The 23881-nt window shown below is 39.8% G+C and overlaps 1 protein-coding gene across 7 annotated transcripts in view; it reads right to left on the bottom strand.

Annotated features, from left to right (window-relative positions):
• The window catches only part of LOC128115675 (vomeronasal type-2 receptor 116-like), a 65054-nt gene extending 43207 nt beyond the window's left edge, over positions 1-21847 (bottom strand). For all 7 annotated transcript variants that reach the window (XM_052746642.1, XM_052746647.1, XM_052746646.1 and 4 more), the window contains exon 1: positions 21642-21847. In XM_052746642.1, coding sequence (XP_052602602.1) covers positions 21642-21847 — 206 coding nt within the window. The remainder of the gene's footprint in view (positions 1-21641) is intronic.
• Positions 21848-23881: the final 2034 nt, after the last annotated feature.

The raw sequence follows: 23881 nt of genomic DNA, 5'->3' as shown, positions 1-23881 counted from the left end.
TACAAATGGTACTGAAAGGAAAACATCAATCAAAGGTGGTTAATTAATCCTAAGGAAGCACAGGAAATAGTGGCACACCAGAAAAACCAAAATAAGGGGAAGTACACATGCACTCACACACAAACACACACACACACACACACACACACACACACACACACACACACACACACTGCCAGCAACAATAACAAAATAACAAGCATTAACAGTGTTTGATCAGTGATTTCTGTCAATATCAACAGACTCACTTCCCCAATAAATATACACAGACTAACAGACTGGATTCAAAAGCAGGATACATCCTACAGCTGTATAAAAGAAACACATCTTAAAATCAAAGACAGACATTACCTCAGAGTAAAGGGCCAGAAAAAAATTTCCAAGCAAATGAACCCAAGAAGCATGACTTTGTATCCATCTTACTTTCTAACAAAATAGGCTTTAGACCAAAATTAATCAAAAGAGATGGGGAAACACACTACATCCTCATCAAAGGAAAAATCAACCAAGATGATGTTTCTTTTCTTAATATCTATGCTCCAAATAAAAGGGGACCCATGTTTGTAAGAGAATCATGACTAAAATTTAAATCACATATCAACCCTCACATATTGATAGTGGGAGACTTCAATATCCCTCTCTCACCAAGAGATAGGTCTTCCAGACAAAGACTAAACAGATAAAAACTGGAGTTACCAGAAGTTATAAAACAAATGGACCTAATAGATGTCTACAGAACATTTCACCCAAACACAAAAGAATATGCCATCTTCTTAGCATGTCACAGAATTTTCTCCAAAATTGGTCACATACTTGGACACAAAGCAAGTCTCCACAGATACAAGAAAATTAAAATAGCACTCTGTTCTCATACTACCATGGAATAAATCTATATTGCAACAACAACTGAAAAACTACAATTCATGAGGAAAGTCCTCTCTACTGAATGACTACTTGATCAAGACAGAAATAAAGAAAAAAATTAAAGGCTTTCTGTAATTCAATGAAAATGAATACACAACATACCAAAACTTATGAGACACTATGAAAGTGTTATCAAAAAATTAGAGAGATATCATGCTAGCTATGTAACAGCACACCTGAAAACTCTAGAAAAATAGAGGCAAGCACACCCAAGAGAAGTAGACTGAAGGAAGGAATCAGAAGGCTTGATCAATAAAATAGATACAGGGATAACAACAGAAAAAAATCAATGAAATAAAGAGTTGATTCTTTGAGAAAATCAACAGGACAGTGAAAACCATATCCAAATGAACTAAAAGACAAAAAGAATGTCCAAATAAGCAAAATTATAAAAGCATAGGGGAAAAAGTAGAAACACAAAGAATCATCAGGTCATTCTTTAAGAACCTGTACTTCTCAAAATTGGAAAATAAAAAAGAAATGAATAATTTCTTTGATAGATATTTTTAAGATAAATTCAAGTCCTTTGTTTGTAAACCAAAATTATAACATACACTTGAAAATACATAGACAAATAGCAATGTAAAATGGATAGAAATTAAAGGATATGAAATGAATAGTTGAGCTAGAGAAAAACATTAAAACATAAACTGGCTTAGGAAAATGTAGCTGAAATCTGTGACATGAGCATTTTGCATTCCTGAAAAGGTCTGTGTGATAAAAATTCTACTCAATTTTGTACTTAGTTCTGTCATATGATATTCACATCATTGAGTTCATCTGGCCAATCTTTGGTTTCAATAGTGTGAATCATGCGTCCATCAATTTGTTCAATCATCTAATAATCACTGAGGACTCACTCTCACCTAGTTGGGCATTGGACAGACAACAACAAATAAACTGTATTTTCTTTGCTAATGGGACTTAATCTATTTTTGATGCATGCTCATAATCAAGTAGCTGATAAGCCATTGTATTACAGGAGAGTGCCTAAGAATTCCAGTATTCTTCATATTCTGGAAACCTCCATCCATATCACTCTTCAGCCCCTCCCTTCAGTCATGGAAGGAAACCACTCAAACATACAATGAATCTCTAAGAGTATTTCATGAGAATTTAAGATTCATACATATTGACATATATTACATAAGCTTATTTTGTAAGACACAACACTGAATTTAAATGATAACCAACCTGGTTACCCCATTTCAGAGGTTTTATATAAGCCAACAATCAGATGAGTCACAGAGAATTGCTTGTTTTCCAGAGTTTTATAGTCCATTTCTGCCATAAAATACCATAATAACATTTTATTAATTGGTTGCCTGGTTTTTAAATAAAAACTGGTGATAAAATATTTGTACCTAGTTAGAAAAATTACCCTGGTCATTTGATCCATTAAACTTGTTATTTCACAGTGCCTCTGAAGCAGCAAACTGAATACTACACACAGAAGCCCTGATAACACACATGTATAAGATTTTTAATCAAAAAACCAAAAGCACAATTCAATTGAATCTACTCACAGAGGGTGTTAAGTCCATTCTAACAGAAACCTAAAGCTAATCATAAAAACTGTTTCTTCCCTTTCTATCTAAAATAAATGTGTTGGAATTCAATGACTAAATCCTCCTCTTAGGCCTTCCACTGGAGCAGTTCTGCCTCTGACTAGATAGAGGGCTAAGAAACCTGCACTAAGCCTGGCAGTGGTGGTTCATGCCTTTGATCCCAGCACTGGGGCAGCAGAGGCAGGCAGATCTCTGTGAGTTCGAGGCCAGCCTGGTCCACAGAGCAAGTTCTAGGGCAGCCAGGGCTACACAGAGAAACCCTGTCTCAAAACAAACAAAAACAGAAAAGGAAAGAAAGGAGGGAGGGAGGGAGGGAGGGAGGGAGGGAGGGAGGGAGGGAGGGAAGGAGGGAGGGAGAAAGTAGGGAGGGAGGGAGGAAGGGAAGGAGGGAGGGAGAGAGGGATGGAGGGAGGAACAGAGGGGGAGGAAGGGAGAGAGAGAGAGAGAGAGAGAGAGAGAGAGAGAGAGAGAGAGAGAGAGAGAGAGAGAGAGACTGCATGCACACAGATGGACACTGTGTGAACATAAATTTGACTGTGACTTTCCTTTCTCCTTCATCCATGATGACATTAGAAGCCCATATCTACAACTTGAAAACATTTAATTTCCCAAATACATTTGGGGAAGTTCTTTGAAGACAGTTGTATTCACCCTTCTGTGTATTTTCTGGCCTGGAACTCACCATAGCTCAGGCTGGCATCACAGTCAAAGCAATCCTTCTTCCCCAGCCTCGCACACAATGAGATTACTGATATGAACTACCACATCTAGCTTTCTTTCTTTTTTTTGGGGGGGGGGGGTCTTTCTCTTTTCGTTCTTTTTCTTTTAGTTTTTGTTTTTAGAGAGACAGGGTTTCTCTGTGGGTATCCCTGGATGTCCTGGGACTCACTCTGTAGACCAGGCTGGAACTCAAACTCACAGAGATCCACCTACCTCTGCCTCCCGAGTACTGGGATTAAAGGCATGCGCCATCACCATCCTGCTGGAGTAAGTATTTTAAACAATAATTTGTAAATAATTTCTGAGATCCCTGGACCCCACTTTGAGAAACACTGTTAAATAGTCCAGATAAAATACAGTGTTTTATTTTAATGTAAAACAATGATTCCATATAAATTGAGAGATGAATCCCAAAAGATTCACCCAAGGAAATGAGATGCAGCTCAGTTGGTCAAATGCTTGCCGTGTGAACAAAAACTCCTCAAAAAAGCTGCATCTGTCTGATTGTCAGAGACTGACTGGCTGATTAAGACTTCAGTACTGTGGAGAGTTTGCAACAGGCCTATCCAATAAGGATAATAACCTCAGCTTGAGCTAGTTCTCTCTGAAACAGCCATTCCTTGCCCACCAACTAACATCTTGTGACAATAGATAAAAAACCTTTTACAATTGACTTAGGAGAACACTGGAATCCACCAATCCAAATGCTAAGAATGTCATCAGATAAACCAGGCAGTGGTTACTCACACCTTTTATCCCACTTTGATAGATAATACTTACCAAAGTTAAATTAAGATCAGATAAAGGACATTAATAGACCTATAACCCCTAAGGAAATAGAAGCAAGCATGGAAAGTTTCCCAACCAAAAAAGAGCTCAGGATCAGCCTGTTTTAGAGCAAATTTCTATCAGACTTTCAAAGATAAAATTGATTTACCAGATATTTTCACAAACTAGAAATAGAAGAAACATTGCTAAACTCATTTTATGATGTCACAGTTACTCTGATATCCAAAACACACAAGGATTCCACAAAGAGAGAGCTACAGACCATTTTCCCTCATGAACATAGGTGTGAAAATACTCAATAAAGTCCTCACAAACCAAATATAACAACACATCAAGCCCTAGGACCCAGACCCTGGGACAGTCAGATCCCGGGACCCCCCCCTCCCCCCGGCCCAACACTGCCCCAGTTGCTGGCCAGCAGGGAAAGCTCCTGTGGAAAGCCCCCACACACACACATCAAAACAACTCATCGGGCCCTGCAATCTACAAGTAACATGCTCTGCCCCAATACCCATCTGCCTGTGACCCCAGTAACTTCCTGAGGCACGGAAACCAAACCACCATCTTTCATTGAACCAAGAGCTCTCATTTAACCAAGAGTAGCTTCCTAAGGCATGCAAACCAAACTGCCAGCTCTCATCAGAACTAGAGCTTTCATTGGACCATGAGTAACTTTCTGAGACAGGAAATCTACTAGCCCTCATTGGACCAAGAGTGGCTTTCTGAGACATAGAATCTGCAAGCTCTCATTGGACCAAGAGAGGCTTCCCAAGATACAGAATCTGTCAGCTCTGACTGGACCAAGAGCCCTGATAAGACTAAGAGCGGCTCTGTGAGTCACAGAATCAACTAGTTTGGATTAGGCCAATAGCAGCTCCTTGAGATACAGAATCTGCCAGCTCCAATTAGACCAAGAGCTAAGACTGCACAGAGAGGGGGCCCCCAAAGACACAGACACAACAAGCACAGAGTAGACCAATAGCAACTCAGACACAGGCACCTTTTATATCTATTAGAGGAGGAAATGGGCAGATGCCAAGGCCCATAACAACATAAACAGCAATATGGAATCACCAGAACCTAGTGCTCCTCCAACAAGACCTGAACATCACAATGTAGAAGAAGTAGAAGAAAGCAACCTTAAAAATAGCTTCATGAAGATGCTAGAGGCCTTTCAAGAAAAAGTGAAAAATTCCCTTAGAAATTGAGGAAAAGACAAACAAAAAATTGGAGGAAATCAAAAAATAAACCATGAAAAGGCAATTAAACAGGTGAAGGAAACAATTCAAGACCCAAAAAGGGAAATAGAAACAACGAAGAAGACACAAACAGAGGGAATGCGAGAAATAGAAAATCTGTGTAAACAAACAGGAAGCACAGATGCAAGCATAACCAGCAGAATTCAAGACATGGAAGAGAAAATCTCTGGTGTAGAGGATACAATAGAGGAAATAGTTTCATCAGTCAAAGAAAATACCAAAGCCAAAAAAGTTATAACACAAAATGTCCAGGAAATTTGGGACACCATGGGAAAACCAAACCTAAAAATAATAGGGATAGAAGAAGGAAAAGAATACCAACTCAAAGGCACAGAAAATATATTCAGCAAAATCATAGAAGAAAACTTTACAAACTTAAAGAAGAAAATACCTATGAAGATACAATAAGCCTATAGAAAACCAAACAGACTAGACCCCCCAAAAGAGTCCCCTTGTCACATAATAATTAAACAACTAAACATACAGAACAAAGAAAGAATATTAAGAGCAGCAAAGGAAAAAGGCCAAGTGACCCATCAGAATAACACCCAACTTCTTAATGGAGACTTTGAAAGCCAGAAGGACCTGGCAGATGTAATGCAGATGCTAAGAGACCATGCATGCCAGCCTAGACTAATATATCCAGCAAATCTTTCAATCACCACTGGCAGAGTGAACAAGACATTCCATCACAAAACCAGATTTAAACAATACCTATCCACAAACCCAGCCCTACAGAAAGCACTAGTAGGAAAATTCCAAACTAAGGAAGTCAGAGACACCCAAGAAAACACAGGCAATAGATAACCCCACAAAAGTAAATCCCAAAGAAGAGAAACACAGACACATTACCACCAAAAGAAAACAGGAATGAACAATCACTGGTCATTAATATCCCTTAATATCAATGGACTTAATTCACCTATAAAAAGACATAGGCTAACAGAATGGATAAGAAAGCAGGACCCATTTTTCTGCTGCATACAAGAAACATATCTCAACTTCATAGACTCTACCTCGGAGTAAAAGGCTGGGAAAAGTTTTTCCAATCAAATGGTATTAAGAAGCAAGCTGGTGTAGCTATCCTAAATAGACTTCAAACTAAAATCAATCAAAAGAGATTGAGAAGGACATTACATCATCATCACAGGAAAGAGGTACCAAGATGAAGTTTCAGTACTGAACATTTATGCCCCAAATACAAGGGCATGCACATATGTAAAAGAAACATTAATAAAGCTTAAATCACACATCAAACCCCACACATTAATAGTGGGAGACTTCAACACCCCACTCTCACCACTGGACAGATCTGCCAAATCGAAACTTAACAGACAAATAAAGGGTTTAACTGATGTGATGACTCAAAGGGACTTAATCAATATCTGCAGAACATTCCACCCTGACAAAAAAGAATATACCTTCTTCCCAGCGCCCCATGGAACCTTCTCAAAAATCGACCACATACTCAGTAACAAAGCAAATCTCAACAGATATTTGTAATTGGCAGAACCTGGAAACAACCTAGATGCCCCTCAACTGAATAATGGATTAAGAAAATGTGGTACTTTACACAATGGTGTACTACTCAGCAGAGAAAAACAATGACATCATGAGGCTTGCAGGCAAGTGGATGGAACTAGAAAATATCATCTTGAATGAAGTAACACAGACTCAGAAAGACAAACATGGTATGTACTCACTCATAAGTGGATACTAGATGTAAAACAAAGGATAACCACACTGCAACCCACAGCTCCAGGGAGACCAGCTAGTAAGGAGGACCCTAGGAAAGACACAGGGATCACCCAGCAATGGAGAAACAGATGAGATCTACATGAGTAAACTGGGAGTGAGAGGAGTTAATGAAGGGCAAGTGAGGGGGAATGAGAACTTAGGGGAGCCGGAGGTTCGAGCTGGATCAGGAACAGAGTGGGAGAACAAGGAAAGAGATACCACGATAAATGAAGGCACTATGGAAATAGGGAGAAGCAGAGTGCTATGGTGGTCCCCAGGAATCCACAAAGATGACTCCACCATAGACTACTGGTAATAGTCGAGAAGGTGCCTGAGCTGAACTGCTCTGGTGATCAGATGGCTGAATACCCTAACTGACATCATAGAACCCTCATCCAGTGACTGATGGAAGCAGATGCAGAGATCCACAGGAGGGTCCCAGGCAGAGCTCCAGGAGTCCAATTGATGAGAGAGAGGAGGGATCATATGAAAAAGAGATATCAAGACCATGATTGGAAAAAGTACAGAGACAACTACCCAAACTAGTGGAAACACATGAACTGTGATCCAATAGTTGAGGAACACCCATGGAACTGGACTAGGCCCTCTGGATAAGTGAGACAGTTGTTTAGCTTGAACTGTTTAGGGGACCCCCAGGCAGTAGGACTGGGACCTGTCCCTAGTGCATGAGCCAGCTTTTTGGAACCTAGTGCCTGTGGTGAGACACTTTGTACATCCTTGGTGCATACAGGAGGGGCTTGGACCTGCCTCAACTGAATGTACCAGGCTCTGCTGACTCCCCATGGGAGACCTTGCCTTGGAGGATTTGGGAATGGGGGATGGGTTGAGGGAAAACTGGGGGGTGGGAGGAGGGAGGACAGGGGAATCTGTGGTTGATATGTAAAATGAATAAAAAATCTCCTAATAAAAATAATGAAATAAAAAGAAAAACACATCAAAAAGATCATCCACCATGATCAAGTAGGCTTCATCCCAGAGATTTAGGAATGGTTCAACATAAAAAAAATCTGTCAAATGTAATACAAAATAAAAAATTTTTAAAAATGAACAAACTATAAAAAACCCCACATGAACCGGGTCCTGTGCTCATTGCATGAGTTGACTGTTTGAAACCTGGGGCCTATGCAGGATCACTTGGCTTGGCCTGGGAGGAGGGGACTGGACCTACCTGGACTGAGTCTACCAGGTTGATCTCAGTCTGTGGGGGAGGCTTTGCCCTGGAGGAGGTGGGAATGGGTGGTGGGCTGGTGGGAGGGTGGGTGGTCCAGAGGGGGAAGAACGAGGGAATCTGTGGCTGATATGTAGAACTGAATCGTATTGCAAGATAAAAAAAAATGGATGAGAAAAAAAATCCACATGATTATCACATTAGATACTGAAAAATCCTTTGATAAAATCCAAAAATCTTTCTTGATAATTCTTGAAGAGATCAGGGATACAGGGACAGACCTAAGCATAATGAATGTAATTTTCAGTAAGCTATAGCCAATGTCAAATTAAATGGAGAGAAACTTTAAGCAGTTCTTCTAAAATCAGGAATAAAGCAGGGCTTCAACTCACTGTCTCCATATATATTCAAAATAGGACTTGAAATTTTAGCTAGAGAAATAAGACATCTGAAGTAGATCAAGGAATGTAATTCAGAAAGGAAGAAATCAAGTATTGCTACTCTCAATTGACACAATATTATAAGCAAATCAAAATTAAAAATTACCATGAGCTGGGCAGCAGTGGTGCATGCCTTTAATCCCAGCATGCAGGAGGCAAAGCCTGATGAATCTCTGGGAGTTTGAGGTCAACCTGGTCTACACAGAGAGACCCAGGACAGGCACCAAAGCTACACAGAGAAAATCTGTTTCAAAAAAATTACCATGGAACCCTTAATGCTGAAAGACAACCTCAGGAAAGTGGATGGATATATGATTAACTTTAAAAAAATCTGTAACACTGCTGTATACAAATCACAGATGAATAGAGGAAGTAATCAGAGAAAATAACACTCTTCAAAATAGCCAAAAATAATATAAAGTACATTGATATAACCCTAACCAAGCAAGTGAAATGCCTGTTTGACAAAAACTTTAAGTCATTGAGGAAAGAAATTAAAGAAGGTATCAGAAGATGAAAGGATCAAAATCAATCTACTGGAATCAATGCAACTCCATTAAAATTCAAACATAATTCTTTAAAGATCTTGAAATGACAATGTTCAATTTCATATGGAAAAGCAAAATACCCAGGATAGCTAAAACTATCCTGAACAATAAAAGAACTCCCTGACTTCCAGCTCTACAATAGTACTATAATAAGAAAAACCCCTTGAAGTTGGCATTAAAAACATGGGCCGGGCGGTGGTGGCGCACGCCTTTAATCCCAGCACTCGGGAGGCAGAGGCAGGCGGATCTTTGTGAGTTCGAGGCCAGCCTGGTCTACAGAGCGAGATCCAGGAACGGCGCAAAGCTACACAGAGAAACCCTGTCTCGAAAAACAAACAAACAAAAAAAAACAAACAAAAAAACAAACAAAAACAAACATGGTCATCAATAGAATCAAATTCAGGATCTTGCTCCGGACGTCCCTTTTGGAACACTCGTGAGTACCCTTCCTTGCCCCAGACCCCATCCCTGGGCACCAGCCACTCCAGGGAAGACCTGCCCAACTCGGCCCCAGGTTCTGGCCACCGGGCAGGTTCCCTGCTAGCCCCACCGGGAAGGATCCCCTTCTCCAAGACCCCTGGCAGACCCTGCAGTCTCCACGCCCTGCCCCCACGCCCATCCGCCTGAGCCCCAAGCCTCTTCCTGAGACTTAGAGGCCGGCCCCCAGCTCCCATCTTGCTCCGGACTTCCCTTTTGGAATACTGGTGAGTACCCTTCCTTGCCCCAGACCCCATCCCTGGGCACCAGTCACTCCAGGGAAGACCTGCCCAACTCGGCCCCAGGTTCTGGCCACCGGGCAGGTTCCCTGCTAGCCCCACCGGGAAGGATCCCCTTCTCCAAGACCCCTGGCAGACCCTGCAGTCTCCACGCCCTGCCCCCACGCCCATCCGCCTGAGCCCCAAGCCTCTTCCTGAGACTCAGAGGCCGGCCCCCAGCTCCCATCTTGCTCCGGACTTCCCTTTTGGAATACTGGTGAGTACCCTTCCTTGCCCCAGACCCCATCCCTGGGCACCAGCCACTCCAGGGAAGACCTGCCCAACTCGGCCCCAGGTTCTGGCCACCGGGCAGGTTCCCTGCTAGCCCCACCGGGAAGGATCCCCTTCTCCAAGACCCCTGGCAGACCCTGCCCCCACGCCCATCCGCCTGAGCCCCAAGCCTCTTCCTGAGACTTAGAGGCCGGCCCCCAGCTCCCATCTTGCTCCGGACTTCCCTTTTGGAACACTGGTCTGTCTGAACCAAGTGTGCGGATAAGGCCAAGAACGAACCACATGGAGATGGGCAGACGTCAAGGCAGAAACATATACAACAAAATGAATAGCAATACAGCATCACCAGGCCCTAGCCCTCCTCCAACACCTAGACCTGAACATCAGAAATTGGAAGAAGCAGAAGAAAACAGCCTTATGAATGACATCATGAAGAAGCTAGAGGCTTGTGTAGAGGAAAAGACAAAAAAATGTGAAGAACGCTGTAAACAACTAGAGGAAAGGGCAAACAAATTAGAAGAAATCAATAAAGTCCTGGAAGAAAACAATAAAATACTGAGAGAAAATCAAGAAAAATCAATGAAACAAATGAAGGAAACAGTCCAAGACCTGAAAAGGGAAATAGAAAAAATGAAGAAGACACAAACAGAGGGAATGCTGGAAATAGAAAATCTGAGAAAACGATTGGGAACTTCAGATGCAAGTATAATCAACAGAATGCAAGAGATGGAAGAGAGGATCTCTAGCGTTGAAGATACAGTAGAAGAAATACATTCATCAGTCAAAGAAAACACTAAAGCCAACAAAGTCATGAACCAAAATGTCCAAGAAATTTGGGACACCATGAAAAGACCAAACCTAAGAATAATAGGGGTCGAAGAAGGAGAAGAATACCAACTCAAGGGCACAGAAAATATATTCAACAAGATCATAGAAGAAAACTTTCCCAACTTAAAGAAGGAAATGCCTATGAAGATACAAGAAGCTTATAGAACACCAAACAGACTAGACCCCCAAAAAAAGTCCCCTCGCCACATAATAGTTAAACAACTAAACGTACAGAATAAAGAAAGAATATTAAGAGGAGCAAAGGAAAAAGGCCAAGTGACTTATAAAGGCAAACCCATCAGAATAACACCCGATTTCTCAATGGAGACTTTGAAAGCCAGAAGAACCTGGACAGATGTAATGCAGACACTAAGAGACCATGGATGTCAACCTAGACTAATATACCCAGCAAAACTTTCAATCACCATAGATGGAGTGAACAAGACATTCCATGACAAAGCCAGATTTAAACAATACTTATCCACAAACCCAGCCCTACAGAAAGCACTAGAAGGAAAATTCCAACCTAAGGAAGTCAGATACACACTCGAAAACACAGGCAACAGATAAAGCCACAGCAGTAAACCCCAACGTATAGAAGTACCCACACATCACCACCAAAAAATAACAGGAATGAACAATCACTGGTCATTAATTTCCCTCAATATCAATGGACTTAATTCACCTATAAAAAGACATAGGCTTACAGAATGGATACGAAAGCAGGACCCATCTTTCTGCTGCATACAAGAAACACATCTCAAATTCAAAGATAGACACTACCTAAAAATAAAAGGCTGGGAAAAGACTTTCCAATCAAACGGTCTTAAGAAACAAGCGGGTGTAGCCATCCTGATATCCAGCAAAATAGACTTCAAACTAAAATCAATCAAAAGAGATCAAGAAGGGCATTACATACTCATCACAGGAAAGATCCACCAAGATGAAGTCTCAATTCTGAATATTTATGCCCCAAACACAAGGGCACCCACATATGTAAAAGAAACATTACTAAAGCTTAAATCACATATAAAACCCCACACATTAATAGTGGGAGACCTCAACACCCCACTTTCACCACTGGACAGATCTCCCAAATTGAAACTTAACAGAGAAATAAAGGACTTAACTGATGTCATGACTCAAATGGACTTAATCGATATCTACAGAACATTCCATCCTAACAAAAAAGAATATACCTTCTTCTCAGCACCCCATGGAACCTTCTCTAAAATTGACCACATACTTGGCCACAAAACAAATCTAAACAGATACAAAACAATTGGAATAACCTCCTGTGTTCTATCAGACCACCATGGTCTAAAGTTGGATTTCAACAACAACAAAAACTACAGAAAACCTGCAATCTCATGGAAACTGAATAATACCCAACTGAATCACCAATGGGTTAAGGAAGAAATAAAGAAAGAAATTAGAGACTTCCTAGAGATCAATGAAAATGAAGACACCACATATCCAAATTTATGGGACACTATGAAAGCAGTACTAAGAGGGAAATTCATAGCACTAAATGCCCACATAAATAAGTTGGAGAAATCTCACACTAGAGACTTAACAGCATACCTGAAAGCTCTAGAACAAGAAGAAGCACAGTCTCCCAGGAAAAATAGACGCCAGGAAATTATCAAAGTGAGAGCTGAAATCAATAAAATAGAAACAAAGAGAACAATACAAAAAATTAATGAAACAAAGAGTTGGTTCTTTGAGAAAATCAACAAGATAGACAAGCCCTTATCCAAACTAACCAAAAGACAGAGAGAGAGCATCCAAATCAACAAAATCAGAAATGAAAAGGGGGACATAACAACAGACATTGAGGAAATCCAGAGAATCATCAGGTCATACTTCAAAAACCTCTATTCAACAAAACTGGAAAACCTAAAAGAAATGGATAACTTTCTGGATAGGTACCACATACCTAAGTTAAATCAAGATCAGATAAACTATTTAAATAGTCCAATAACCCCTAATGAAATAGAAACAGTCATTAAAAGTCTCCCAACCAAAAAAAGCCCAGGACCAGATGGTTTCAGCGCAGAATTCTACCAAATCTTCAAAGAAGAGTTAATACCAATACTCTCTAAATTGTTCCACACAATAGAAACAGAAGGAACATTACCAAACTCCTTCTACGAGGCTACAATTACCCTAATTCCTAAACCAAACAAGGATACAACAAAGAAAGAGAACTACAGACCAATCTCCCTCATGAACATTGATGCAAAAATACTCAATAAAATACTGGCAAACAGACTCCAAGAACACATCAAAACAATTATCCACCATGATCAAGTAGGATTCATTCCAGGGATGCAAGGGTGGTTCAACATACGAAAGTCCGTCAATGTAATACACCATATAAACAAACTCAAAGAAAAAAACCATATGATCATCTCACTGGATGCAGAAAAGGCATTTGACAAAATCCAGCACCCCTTCATGATAAAGGTATTGGAGCGATCAGGAATACAGGGAACATACCTAAACATAATAAAGGCAATTTACAGCAAGCCAACAGCCAACATCAAATTAAATGGAGAGAAACTCAAAGCAATTCCACTAAAATCAGGAACGAGGCAAGGCTGTCCACTCTCCCCATACTTATTCAATATAGTACTTGAAGTTCTAGCCAGAGCAATAAGACAACATAAGGAGATTAAGGGGATACAAATTGGAAAGGAAGAAGTCAAGCTTTCCCTATTTGCAGATGACATGATAGTATACTTGAGCGACCCCAAAGATTCCACCAAGGAACTGATACAGCTTATAAACACCTTCAGCAACATAGCAGGATACAAGATCAACTCAAAAAAATCAGTAGCCCTCCTATATACAATGGACAAAGAAGCGGAGAAGGAAATCAGAGATACATCACCCTTTACTATAGCCACAAATGACATAAAATACCTTGGGGTAACACTAACCAAGCAAGTGAAGGACCTATATGACAAGAACTTTAAGTCCCTGAAAAAAGAAATTGAAGAAGATGTCAGAAAATGGAAAGATCTCCCATGCTCATGGATAGGCAGGACTAACATAGTAAAAATGGCAATCTTACCAAAAGCAATCTACAGATTCAATGCAATCCCCATCAAAATACCAACACAATTCTTCACAGACCTGGAAAAAATAATACTCAACTTCATATGGAAAAACAAAAAACCCAGGATAGCCAAAGGAATCCTGTACAATAACACAACTTCTGGAGGCATCACGATCCCTGACTTCAAGCTCTACTATAGAGCTACAGTAATAAAAACAGCTTGGTACTGGCATAAAAACCGACATGTGGACCAATGGAATCGAATTGAAGACCCTGACATCAATCCGCACTCCTATGAACATATAATTTTTGACAAAGAAGCCAAAAGTGCACAATGGAAAAAAGAAAGCATCTTCAACAAATGGTGCTGGCAAAACTGGATATCAACATGTAGAAGGCTGCAAATAGATCCATATCTATCACCGTGCACAAAACTTAAGTCCAAGTGGATCAAGGACCTCAACATAAATCCAGCTACTCTGAACCTGCTAGAAGAGAAAGTAGGAAGTAGTCTTGAACGCATTGGCATAGGAGACTACTTCCTAAATAGAACACCAGTAGCACAGACTCTGAGACAAACAATCAATCAATGGGACCTCTTGAAACTGAGAAGCTTTTGTAGAGCAAAGGATACGGTCAACAAGGCAAAGCGACAGCCTACAGAATGGGAAAAGATCTTCACCAACCCCACATCTGACTGAGGACTGATATCCAGAATATATAAGGAATTCAAGAAATTAGACATCAAAATGCCCAACAGTCCAATTAAGAAATGGGCTATAGAACTAAACAGAGAATTCTCAACAGAGGAAACTCAAATGGCCGAAAGACATTTAAGGAACTGCTCAACATCCCTAATCATCAGGGAAATGCAAATCAAAACAACTCTGAGATACCACCTTACGCCTGTCAGAATGGCTAAGATCAAAAACACTGAAGACACCTTATGCTGGAGAGGATGTGGAGCTAGGGGAACTCTCCTCCACTGCTGGTGGGAATGAAAGCTTGTACAACCACTTTGGAAATCAATATGGCGCTTTCTTAGAAAATTGGGAATCAATCTCCCCCAAGATCCAGCTATACCACTCTTGGGCATATACCCAAGAAATGCTCAACCACACCATAAGAGCACTTGTTCAGTTATGTTCATATCAGCATTGTTTGTAATAGCCAGAACATGGAAACAACCTAGATGCCCTTCAACTGAAGAATGGATAAACAAAATGTGGTACATATACACAATGGGATACTACTCAGCAGAGAAAAACAATGGCATCATGAGGTTTGCAGACAAATGGATGGATCTAGAAAAAATCATCCTGAGTGAGGTAACCCAGACTCAGAAAGACAAACATGGTATGTACTCACTCATAGCAGGATACTAGACATGAAACAAGGATGACTTGTCTGCTACTCACATCACCAGGGAGGCTACCTGGAAAACAGGACCCCAAGAAAGACACAGGGATCACCCAATGACAGAGAAATGGAATGAGATCTACATGAACAGCCTGGACATGAGTGGGGGTAATGAAAGGCGAGGGTTGAGGGAAAGAGAGCTTGGGGGAGCGGGAGATCCCAGCTGGATCAACAACAGAGAGGGAGAACAAGGAATAGGAGACCATGGTAAATAAAGACCACATGAGAATAGGAAGAAGCAAAGTGCTAGAGAGGCCCACAGAAATCCACAAAGATACCCACACAACAGACTGCTGGCAGTGGTCGAGAGACAGCCCGAACTGACCTACTCTGGTGATGGGATGACCAAACACCCTAATTGTCATGCTAGAAACCTCATCCAACTACTGAGGGATCTGGATGCAGAGATCCATGACTAGGCCCCGGGTGGAGCTCTGGGAGTCCAATTAGCAAGAATGAGGAGGGTTTATATGAGTGAGAATTGTTGAGACCAAGGTTGGATAAAGCACAGGGACAAATAGCCAAATGAATGGAAACACATGAACTATGAACCAATGGCTGAGGGGTCCCCACTGGATCAGGCCCTCTGAATGGATGAGACAGTTGATTGGCTTGATCTGTTTGGGAGGCATCCAGGCAGTGGGACCAGATCTTGTGCTCATTGCATGAGTTGGCTGTTTGAAACCTGGGGCCTATGCAGGATTGTTTGGCTCGGCCTGGGAGGAGGGGACTAGACCTACCTGGACTGAGTCTACCAGGTTGACCTCAGTCTGTGGGGAAGGCTTTGCCCTGGAGGAGATGGGAATGGGGGGGGGGGGTTGGGGGGAAGGTGAGGGGGACGGGAGGGGGGAGAACAAGGGAATCCGTGACTGATATATAGAACTGAATTGTATTGCAAAATAAATTAATAAAAAAAAAAAGAAAAAAAAAGAATCAAATTCAGGTCTCAGTTATAAATCTACTTACCAATAGACACCTAGATATTGATAAAGAATACAGAAATACACAATGGAAAAAAGAAAGCATCTTCAACAAATGGTGCTGGTCTAACTGAATGTCTGCATGTAGAAGAATGCAAATAGACCTGTATTTATAACCCTGCAAAAAAACTAAAGTTCAGGTGGATCAAAGCCTCATCATAAAATCATACACACTGAATGAAAAAAAATAGAGAATAGCCTTGAATGTATTGAAAGAAGAGACAGTTTCCTAAACAGAACACTCATAGCACAGGAACTAAGTACAAAAATTAATAAATTGTACCTCATAAAACTGAAAAACTTCTGTAAGACAAAGGACAGAGCACACCATAAATTAGATACAACAGAAACCTAAAGAATGGAAAAGATTTTCAACAACTCCACCTTGTATTATGGGCTAATATCCAAAATATATAAAGAATTCAAGTAACTAGACACCAACAAACCAAATAATTCAATTAAAAATGGGGTACAGATATAAAGAGAGAATTTTCATCAGATGAATCTCAAAAGGCTGAGAAACATGGAAAAGAAATGTTCAACGTTCTTAACCACCATGAAAATAAAAATCAAAACTATTTTGAGATTCCATATTACACCTGTCTGAATGTAAGATCAATAACACAAATAAGAACTCATGCTGGAGAGGATGTAGAGCAAGGGGAGCATTGCTCCATTGCTGATAAAAAAGTGAAAACCTTGTGTGGCTAATTTAGAAATCAATATAGATGTTTCTAAGAAAATTGAGAATCAATCTACTTCAAGATTCAGTCACTCTTGGGCATAGACTCAGTTCATGCCACCATCCTACACAAGGACACTTTCTCAATTATGTTCATAGTGGCATTTTTCATAGCACCCATAAACTGGAAACAATATATATGACCATCACCAAAAGAATGGATAGAGAAAGTGTGGTATATTTACAAAATGAATTCTTACTGAGTTGTTAGGGAAAAAATGGCATCATGAAATTTGCAGGCTAATGGATGGAACTAGACAAATATCATACAGAGTGAGACAATCCAGACCTATAAATACAAACATAGCGTGTTCTTATTTGTAAGTGCATATTAGCTGCTAAGTAAAGGATAATCACACTACAATCCCAAGACCCATAGAGGCTAAATAAGAAAGGATCTAGGGGATCATATGGATCTCCCTATGAGTGGTAATAGAATAGATTTTACAAGTGGACTGGTAGAGGGTGGAGATATGAACAGGACTGACCACATGGGTAGGGAGGAATAGAGAAAGAGAGAATGTGGAGAGACAGCTGGAATAGGGGGCATTTAGGAGATCATGAGGAAACCTACTGCAATGGAAACTTCCTGGAACCTATGAGAGTAACACCAACAAGTACTCCTATTAATGGAGGATATGGAGTCTTAACAAGCCATCTTCTGTAACTAGGCTAGGCTCCAACCACAAAACCTTCAACATACACCTGTGCTACCTGCAAGATGCATTGTTGCAGTGGCAACTCAGATCTTCAAAGATGACCAACTAATGATTAGTCTATTGTGAAACCCAAGCCATGAAAGAGAATCCATGATAGACACCATCTGGATGACCAGAAATGACAAGTTGGATGGCTCAGAAACCTAGGGTAAAATAAAAAATAATTGACAGAAAGTGAAAGAGAGAGAGAGAGAGAGAGAGAGAGAGAGAGAGAGAGAGAGAGAGAGAGAGAGAGAAATGAATGAAAAAAGGAAGAAAGGGAAAGGAAGGAGAAGGAAGGAAGGAAGGAAGGAAGGAAAGAAAAAATAAGTCAATGAAATGATTCTTAATGCTATTCTGCTATACCCATAGAAAAGTGCCTAGTCCAATCATCATCAGAAAGGCTTCCTACTACAGCTTAGAGGACAAGACACAGATACCTATACCTGAACATTAGGCAGAGTTACGGAACTCTGCAAAAGAGGGGAAGGAAGGATATATGACCCAGAGTGGTCAAGGACACAATGAGAATACAACCCATAGAATCAACTAAGCAGTCCTCATAGGGAATCACATAGATTGAAGTCACAATCACAGAGCCTGCATGGGTCTGCACTAGGTCCTATGCATATATGTTAAGAGTTTTTAGCTTGTAGTTTTATTGGGACTTTTAGCAGTGGAAGTGGGGATGTGTCTGACTCTATTGCCTGCTCTTGGGACCCTTTTCTGCTTACCAGGTTTCCTTGTCCTCCTTGTTATGAATGTTTGTTCCTAGTCTCATTGCATCTTGTTATGGCATGTTCATTTGATATCCCTGGAAGGCCTACTGTTTTCTGAAGGCAAACAAAGGAGGAGTAGATGGGGGAAGGGGGCAGAGAGGAAAACTAGGGTAGGAACTGGGAGAACTGGAGAGAGGGAAGGCTACTATTGGGATGTAGATTATGAAAGAAGAATAAAAAAGACTAATAAGCAAAAGGTTGCAAAAAGTTCTGTGAAAGACAAACAAAATAACAAACTAAAATAAAACAAAACAAAAATAGGGGAAAACTCTACTAAAATGGTATTAATGCCAATTTCTGGATGATGGGACTCCTCGGGTTCTTCATGATTTTTTAGGTATTTCCTAATTTACAATAACCACAGAAGCACTATAATCTTTGCAGAAGGAATTCACTACCCTTTCTGATTAGAAATTCTCTTTCTAGTAAACTCTCAAGTGCTTCTTGATGAGAATAGTTTCTGATAAATGCGTTATTAGCCAATTCCATCATTGTACAAGTACAATATACTTACAGAAACCTACATTGTCTTTCATACTGCATATGCAGGCTATACTGGACAGATTATTATATATGTTGTCAGTCACTTACCAACATGTTATATGGCCCATAATAATATATCTGTGGGCAAAGTAGGTGCCAGTCTGTTTTGTCTTTTTATCCCCCAACTCTATTGAAATTATCCACCATGTAATTTCTTTAGTGTCTTTGAGTGAGACTATGTTGAATTAGGCTAATGGAGAGGATAGTGCTTATTGTGGTTTTTCTAAACATAGATTTTGTTTGAGGGCAAAAAAATGAGGTACTCTCAGAAAACTTTATATCTAACTTATACATAAGACACTGGAAATTTAATTTTCATTAAATTTGGCCATTAAACTGATAAAAAAAACTTCTATCCCTCTGAATAGTCACTGTAGGTATGATCAAACAAATTCAACTTGAAACTGTTCATGTAAAGAAGTCTGAAACATTTTCAAACAATAAATATTTATAGTATCTTTAGGGTTTTAGGTAGTTGAAAACTGGTAAAATAGAACATAAAAATAACAAGAGGATGCTGGGCTAGGAGTACATGTTTGCAGTTGCAGCTTCTTGAGAAGGCTGAAGCAGGGTTGCTTAGGCTCAGGAAACTACAGCCATTCTGGGAAATATGGTTATGCCAGCTAGTTTTTGTGTTAATGTGATACAAGGAACAAAGAATGTAAATAAGAAAATCTCTCCATGGAAGAGGCCTGTAGGCAAGTCTGTAAGATATTTTTTTTGATTTATGGTTGATGTTGGAGGGGTCAACTCACCATGGGCAGTGCCACCTCTTTGCAGGTGGCCCATGATTGGTATAAGAAAGCAGGCTGAGCAATTCATGAGATAAAGAAAGCACGGACCCTTCATGGCCTCCACATCTGTCCCAGCCCTGACTGCCTTCCAATGATAGACAGTGATGTGGAAATGGAAGCTGTAGTAAGCCTTTCCTTTCCCCCAAAATAAATAGGAAGTAGTGACAAACATGGAAATGTCAGCCATCTGCCTTGACCAATAAACAATGTATATATGTCTTGAAGGTTACACAGAATTCAATATGTACATATGACAATTGAGTGTTCATCAAATGTTTTGTTTCAAATGGTAGAGATGTTAATTATGTTTATCGTTATACACAATTTATATGTAAATAATTGCATGAAAGCCTCTAAGTGCTATATTATGTGCACATATATTTGCTTAAATACATTTTTCAATAAAGCATAGTCCATGTTGATAACTTTTTTAAGTGTCATCAATGAGAATTTCCATTATGAGGTAGAATTTCAAAGATGAACCAACAGAAATGCAAACTCTACTGACCTGAAACTGAAAAACAATACTGTGAAGCAACAATCAGAATCAAAGTGTCCACAGTACACTGGGGCAACAGTTGTAATACATTTAGATGTAAACGAAAGTGAATGTGGGATGAGTGTCAGCTTAATGAAAGCACAGGGAACCTCAATACATGGACAAAAAAAGGTCCAGACACATTATATTGCAGCAAAATTGAGGAATTTCAATAGTGTGTGCATGCTCTCTCTGCTCTGCAGGCACCAGTGTTAACATCTGACACTCAGGATCTGAGATTTTTGTAGATACACTGCATCTCCTTTTCCAATAAGAATATATTAGTTCTTCTATAATTCTCTTAATATTGTATTTACTCATTAATTAAAAGGGATATTGATCACCTATCTGATATGAATCATGCCCCAAATCTGTGATTGGGCACATGTGAAGCAAAATAAAACTGTGTTGATATAGAATCTAATGCTCACAGATTTATTTTTTTCATACTCATTTTTAGCTCAAGAATGACATTAGGGATTGGTACAGAAATTATTTTTAAAGCAATATATATATATATGTGTGTGTGTGTGTGTGTGTGTGTGTGTGTGTGTGTGTATACTCACAAATATGTATATAATATTTGACATGTTATTATATATACTAGTCACACACCTCTATTTCTATGTATGAAAATGTGCGCTCTAGTTAGAGACCAAAATTAAGTAACTTCTTTATGAAGGCTTTAGTTATACTTGTTGATGTAGGAATCCTTGGCACACTATTGAAGAGACATTGTAACACAGCCTCTTCACTCCAAACTCATGCCAGTGTTGTGCATTTGTGTTTTCATGTCAGATCATGAGACCCTGTGTAATGACAACTTTCAACATAAGGAGATCCATGAGGAGACAAGAAAAAGAAACCTGCCTTTCCTACCTCCCATATTAGTGAATTGGAATCTAATATAAGAAAACCATAGTACAATAAAATGCATTAGAAAATACCAAAATAATGATCAATAAAGGAGAAAATTTTCTCTAGTTCAAATATTACAGAGGGAAATACAGAATAGAATCCCCTTGAGTTTTTCTATACAGGCATCAACTTCTAACTCAGGACATTTATGCAGGAAATGAAGAAGCTAATGGCTTACCTAAAATCAATTATAGTATTATAAAAATCTTCCTCTACAGGTTCTGGAGTCATGAAAAGAAAAAAACCACAGTCAGTCCGCAAATCTCCATCAACCTCTTCATTGTGCTTTATTCTCCAAAAGCAGCTGCTTTCTGTCAAACTGTGCAAGATGAGAGAAAACTTCAGGAGCAAGAAGGAAATAGTGAAAGCACAAATCTTCTTCATGTCTTCCAGGATCTAAGATTGAGCAGAGGTGAAACTTGTTTCTCATGCAACAAACATCACATATGCATTTAAGTCTATGTGCCTGTTTTATTGCTGTTGCTGACTGGGCACCATATGTATACATCCCAGTTCCCTTTTGCCCATCTGTGCCATTCTTCCTGAATACATTTGGAAAATTCTAGCCTAAGGATCTGCATCTGAGGTCTGCAAAATTTTCATCATCACTGGAAGAAAAACATGTTGTGAGGATCATATTCTGCAGCCCCAGGTGCCATGATTTCATTCATGTCCATGATGTAAATGCCACAGGGACAATCACCTGCTGAGCAGCTTGGGCTCCATCCGGTTTTAACACTCATGTGCATGAACACCATTGGCCATCTTTCAGTGTATTTCATCAGAATTTCCATAAGAGTGAGAGGTGAGAGGGTCATAAAGGGCCTATGTCATTCAGAGCTTGAGTTGAATCATGGGACAATATGTCCTCTGTTGTCCATGATAAGGAAGGGCAGTATCACAAAGAGCATTCAGCCAGGAACACAGCACTTTCTGTGTTGTTCATACACTAATGAAGGCTAGTCACATGTGCAGAATCTCATGAAACTACCTCTATTTCCTGCCGTCTGGAGAAACTGTCAGCATGCCAATACCAGAAAGTTTATGAATTATTGTATGAATTATTGTGAATCAATACCCACTCAGTCAGTCCAATACCAATACCAATTGCATACTTTCACAGTCAAACAAAGTTCTAAAGCATGATCTCCCTGAGGTATAGAGGGATCACGTAGTTTGATCGTAATTTTTGATCAAACCTTATACTAACTTCCATAGTGGCCACAGTAGATACATTTCATTACTACTACAAAAGAGGGGATTCTTTCCCCTTTCATTCTAACCAACTTTGTGGAATTTATTTTCTAAATGTTTGCTGTCTTCAATGGATTGGGATGGAATCTCATGTAGATTTAACTTGTGCTTTCTCTGTCAGTATAATTTTGACCTTTTTTCATAAACCATTTGAATAATGTGTTCGTAATTTTTAATATCTTTTGCTCAAAACCTTTGCAGACTTTGGTGGATTGAACATTTGGATGTTCAAGATTTTTCTTTCTTCATGTATTATAGATGTTCATTCCAGGTGAAATGAATGGGGAACAGACTTTTCCCCCATCTAGAGGCTGTCTCTCCATGGTGTACTGGCTATGCAGAGACTTTCCTACTGCAGCATCCCATGCAACATCTCTGAAACACCCTTCTGAACCTTGGACAGCCATCCAGGATGCTTTTTCCTGCATGTGTGCATCATAATGGGATTCATATAATATAGTCAAGTTATTTCCAATCTGCAGGTCAGAAATCCAATTTGAATTTTTTTCCAAAGAATGATAAATAAAGTCACATATTGTTTTGGAGCACAGGGATTTAACTTGTACTTAATTTGTTTTCTGTATTGATGCTGAATTATTCAAGCCATGTTGTGAATGAGTGGCAAGTGTGCAGAACTGATATTCTAGTTCTTGAAGGGAGGAATGAAAACATAGCAATCAAGAATCTGACCAGTAAAAATGACACATCCTAATATGGGGCTGGCACCATTCCTGGACCACAAAGTCATTCTTCAGTGACAGCATCCTGGGAAGACTGGTTCAGAGGATCACAGATAAAGAGAATAGAATGTGCTTTCTCAGGAGGTCCTGAATGTTCTATTTTGTCTGCTAAGCAAGATTATTATGAAGTACAGCATCTCATATGCTGTCTTCAAATGGGACAAACTTAGAAGAAATTATCATACAATGGAACTATGCCAATAGGAGCTAACTAAACAATGTTGGACAAGGGGAACAAAGGATGTCTCATGACAATTGCAGACAAAGTAATAGTGGCCTTGGGACTGACAATCATATTCCTGTACAGTGAGACATCTTGGCTCTCCAGAAAATACACCCTTGACACCTTGGAAGTACTGGCACCATCCCCAGACTGGCTTGGAAAGTCTGTTCCTGAACAAAGACACAGAATTGATGTTCCCTT

This window comes from Peromyscus californicus, unplaced genomic scaffold, assembly GCF_007827085.1.
Source record: "Peromyscus californicus insignis strain IS unplaced genomic scaffold, ASM782708v3 Scaffold_1__1_contigs__length_55948999, whole genome shotgun sequence".
Classification (NCBI taxonomy): domain Eukaryota; kingdom Metazoa; phylum Chordata; class Mammalia; order Rodentia; family Cricetidae; genus Peromyscus; species Peromyscus californicus.
The sequence above is the reverse complement of the archived record's forward strand: the minus strand, read 5'-3'. Positions and strand labels throughout refer to the sequence as shown.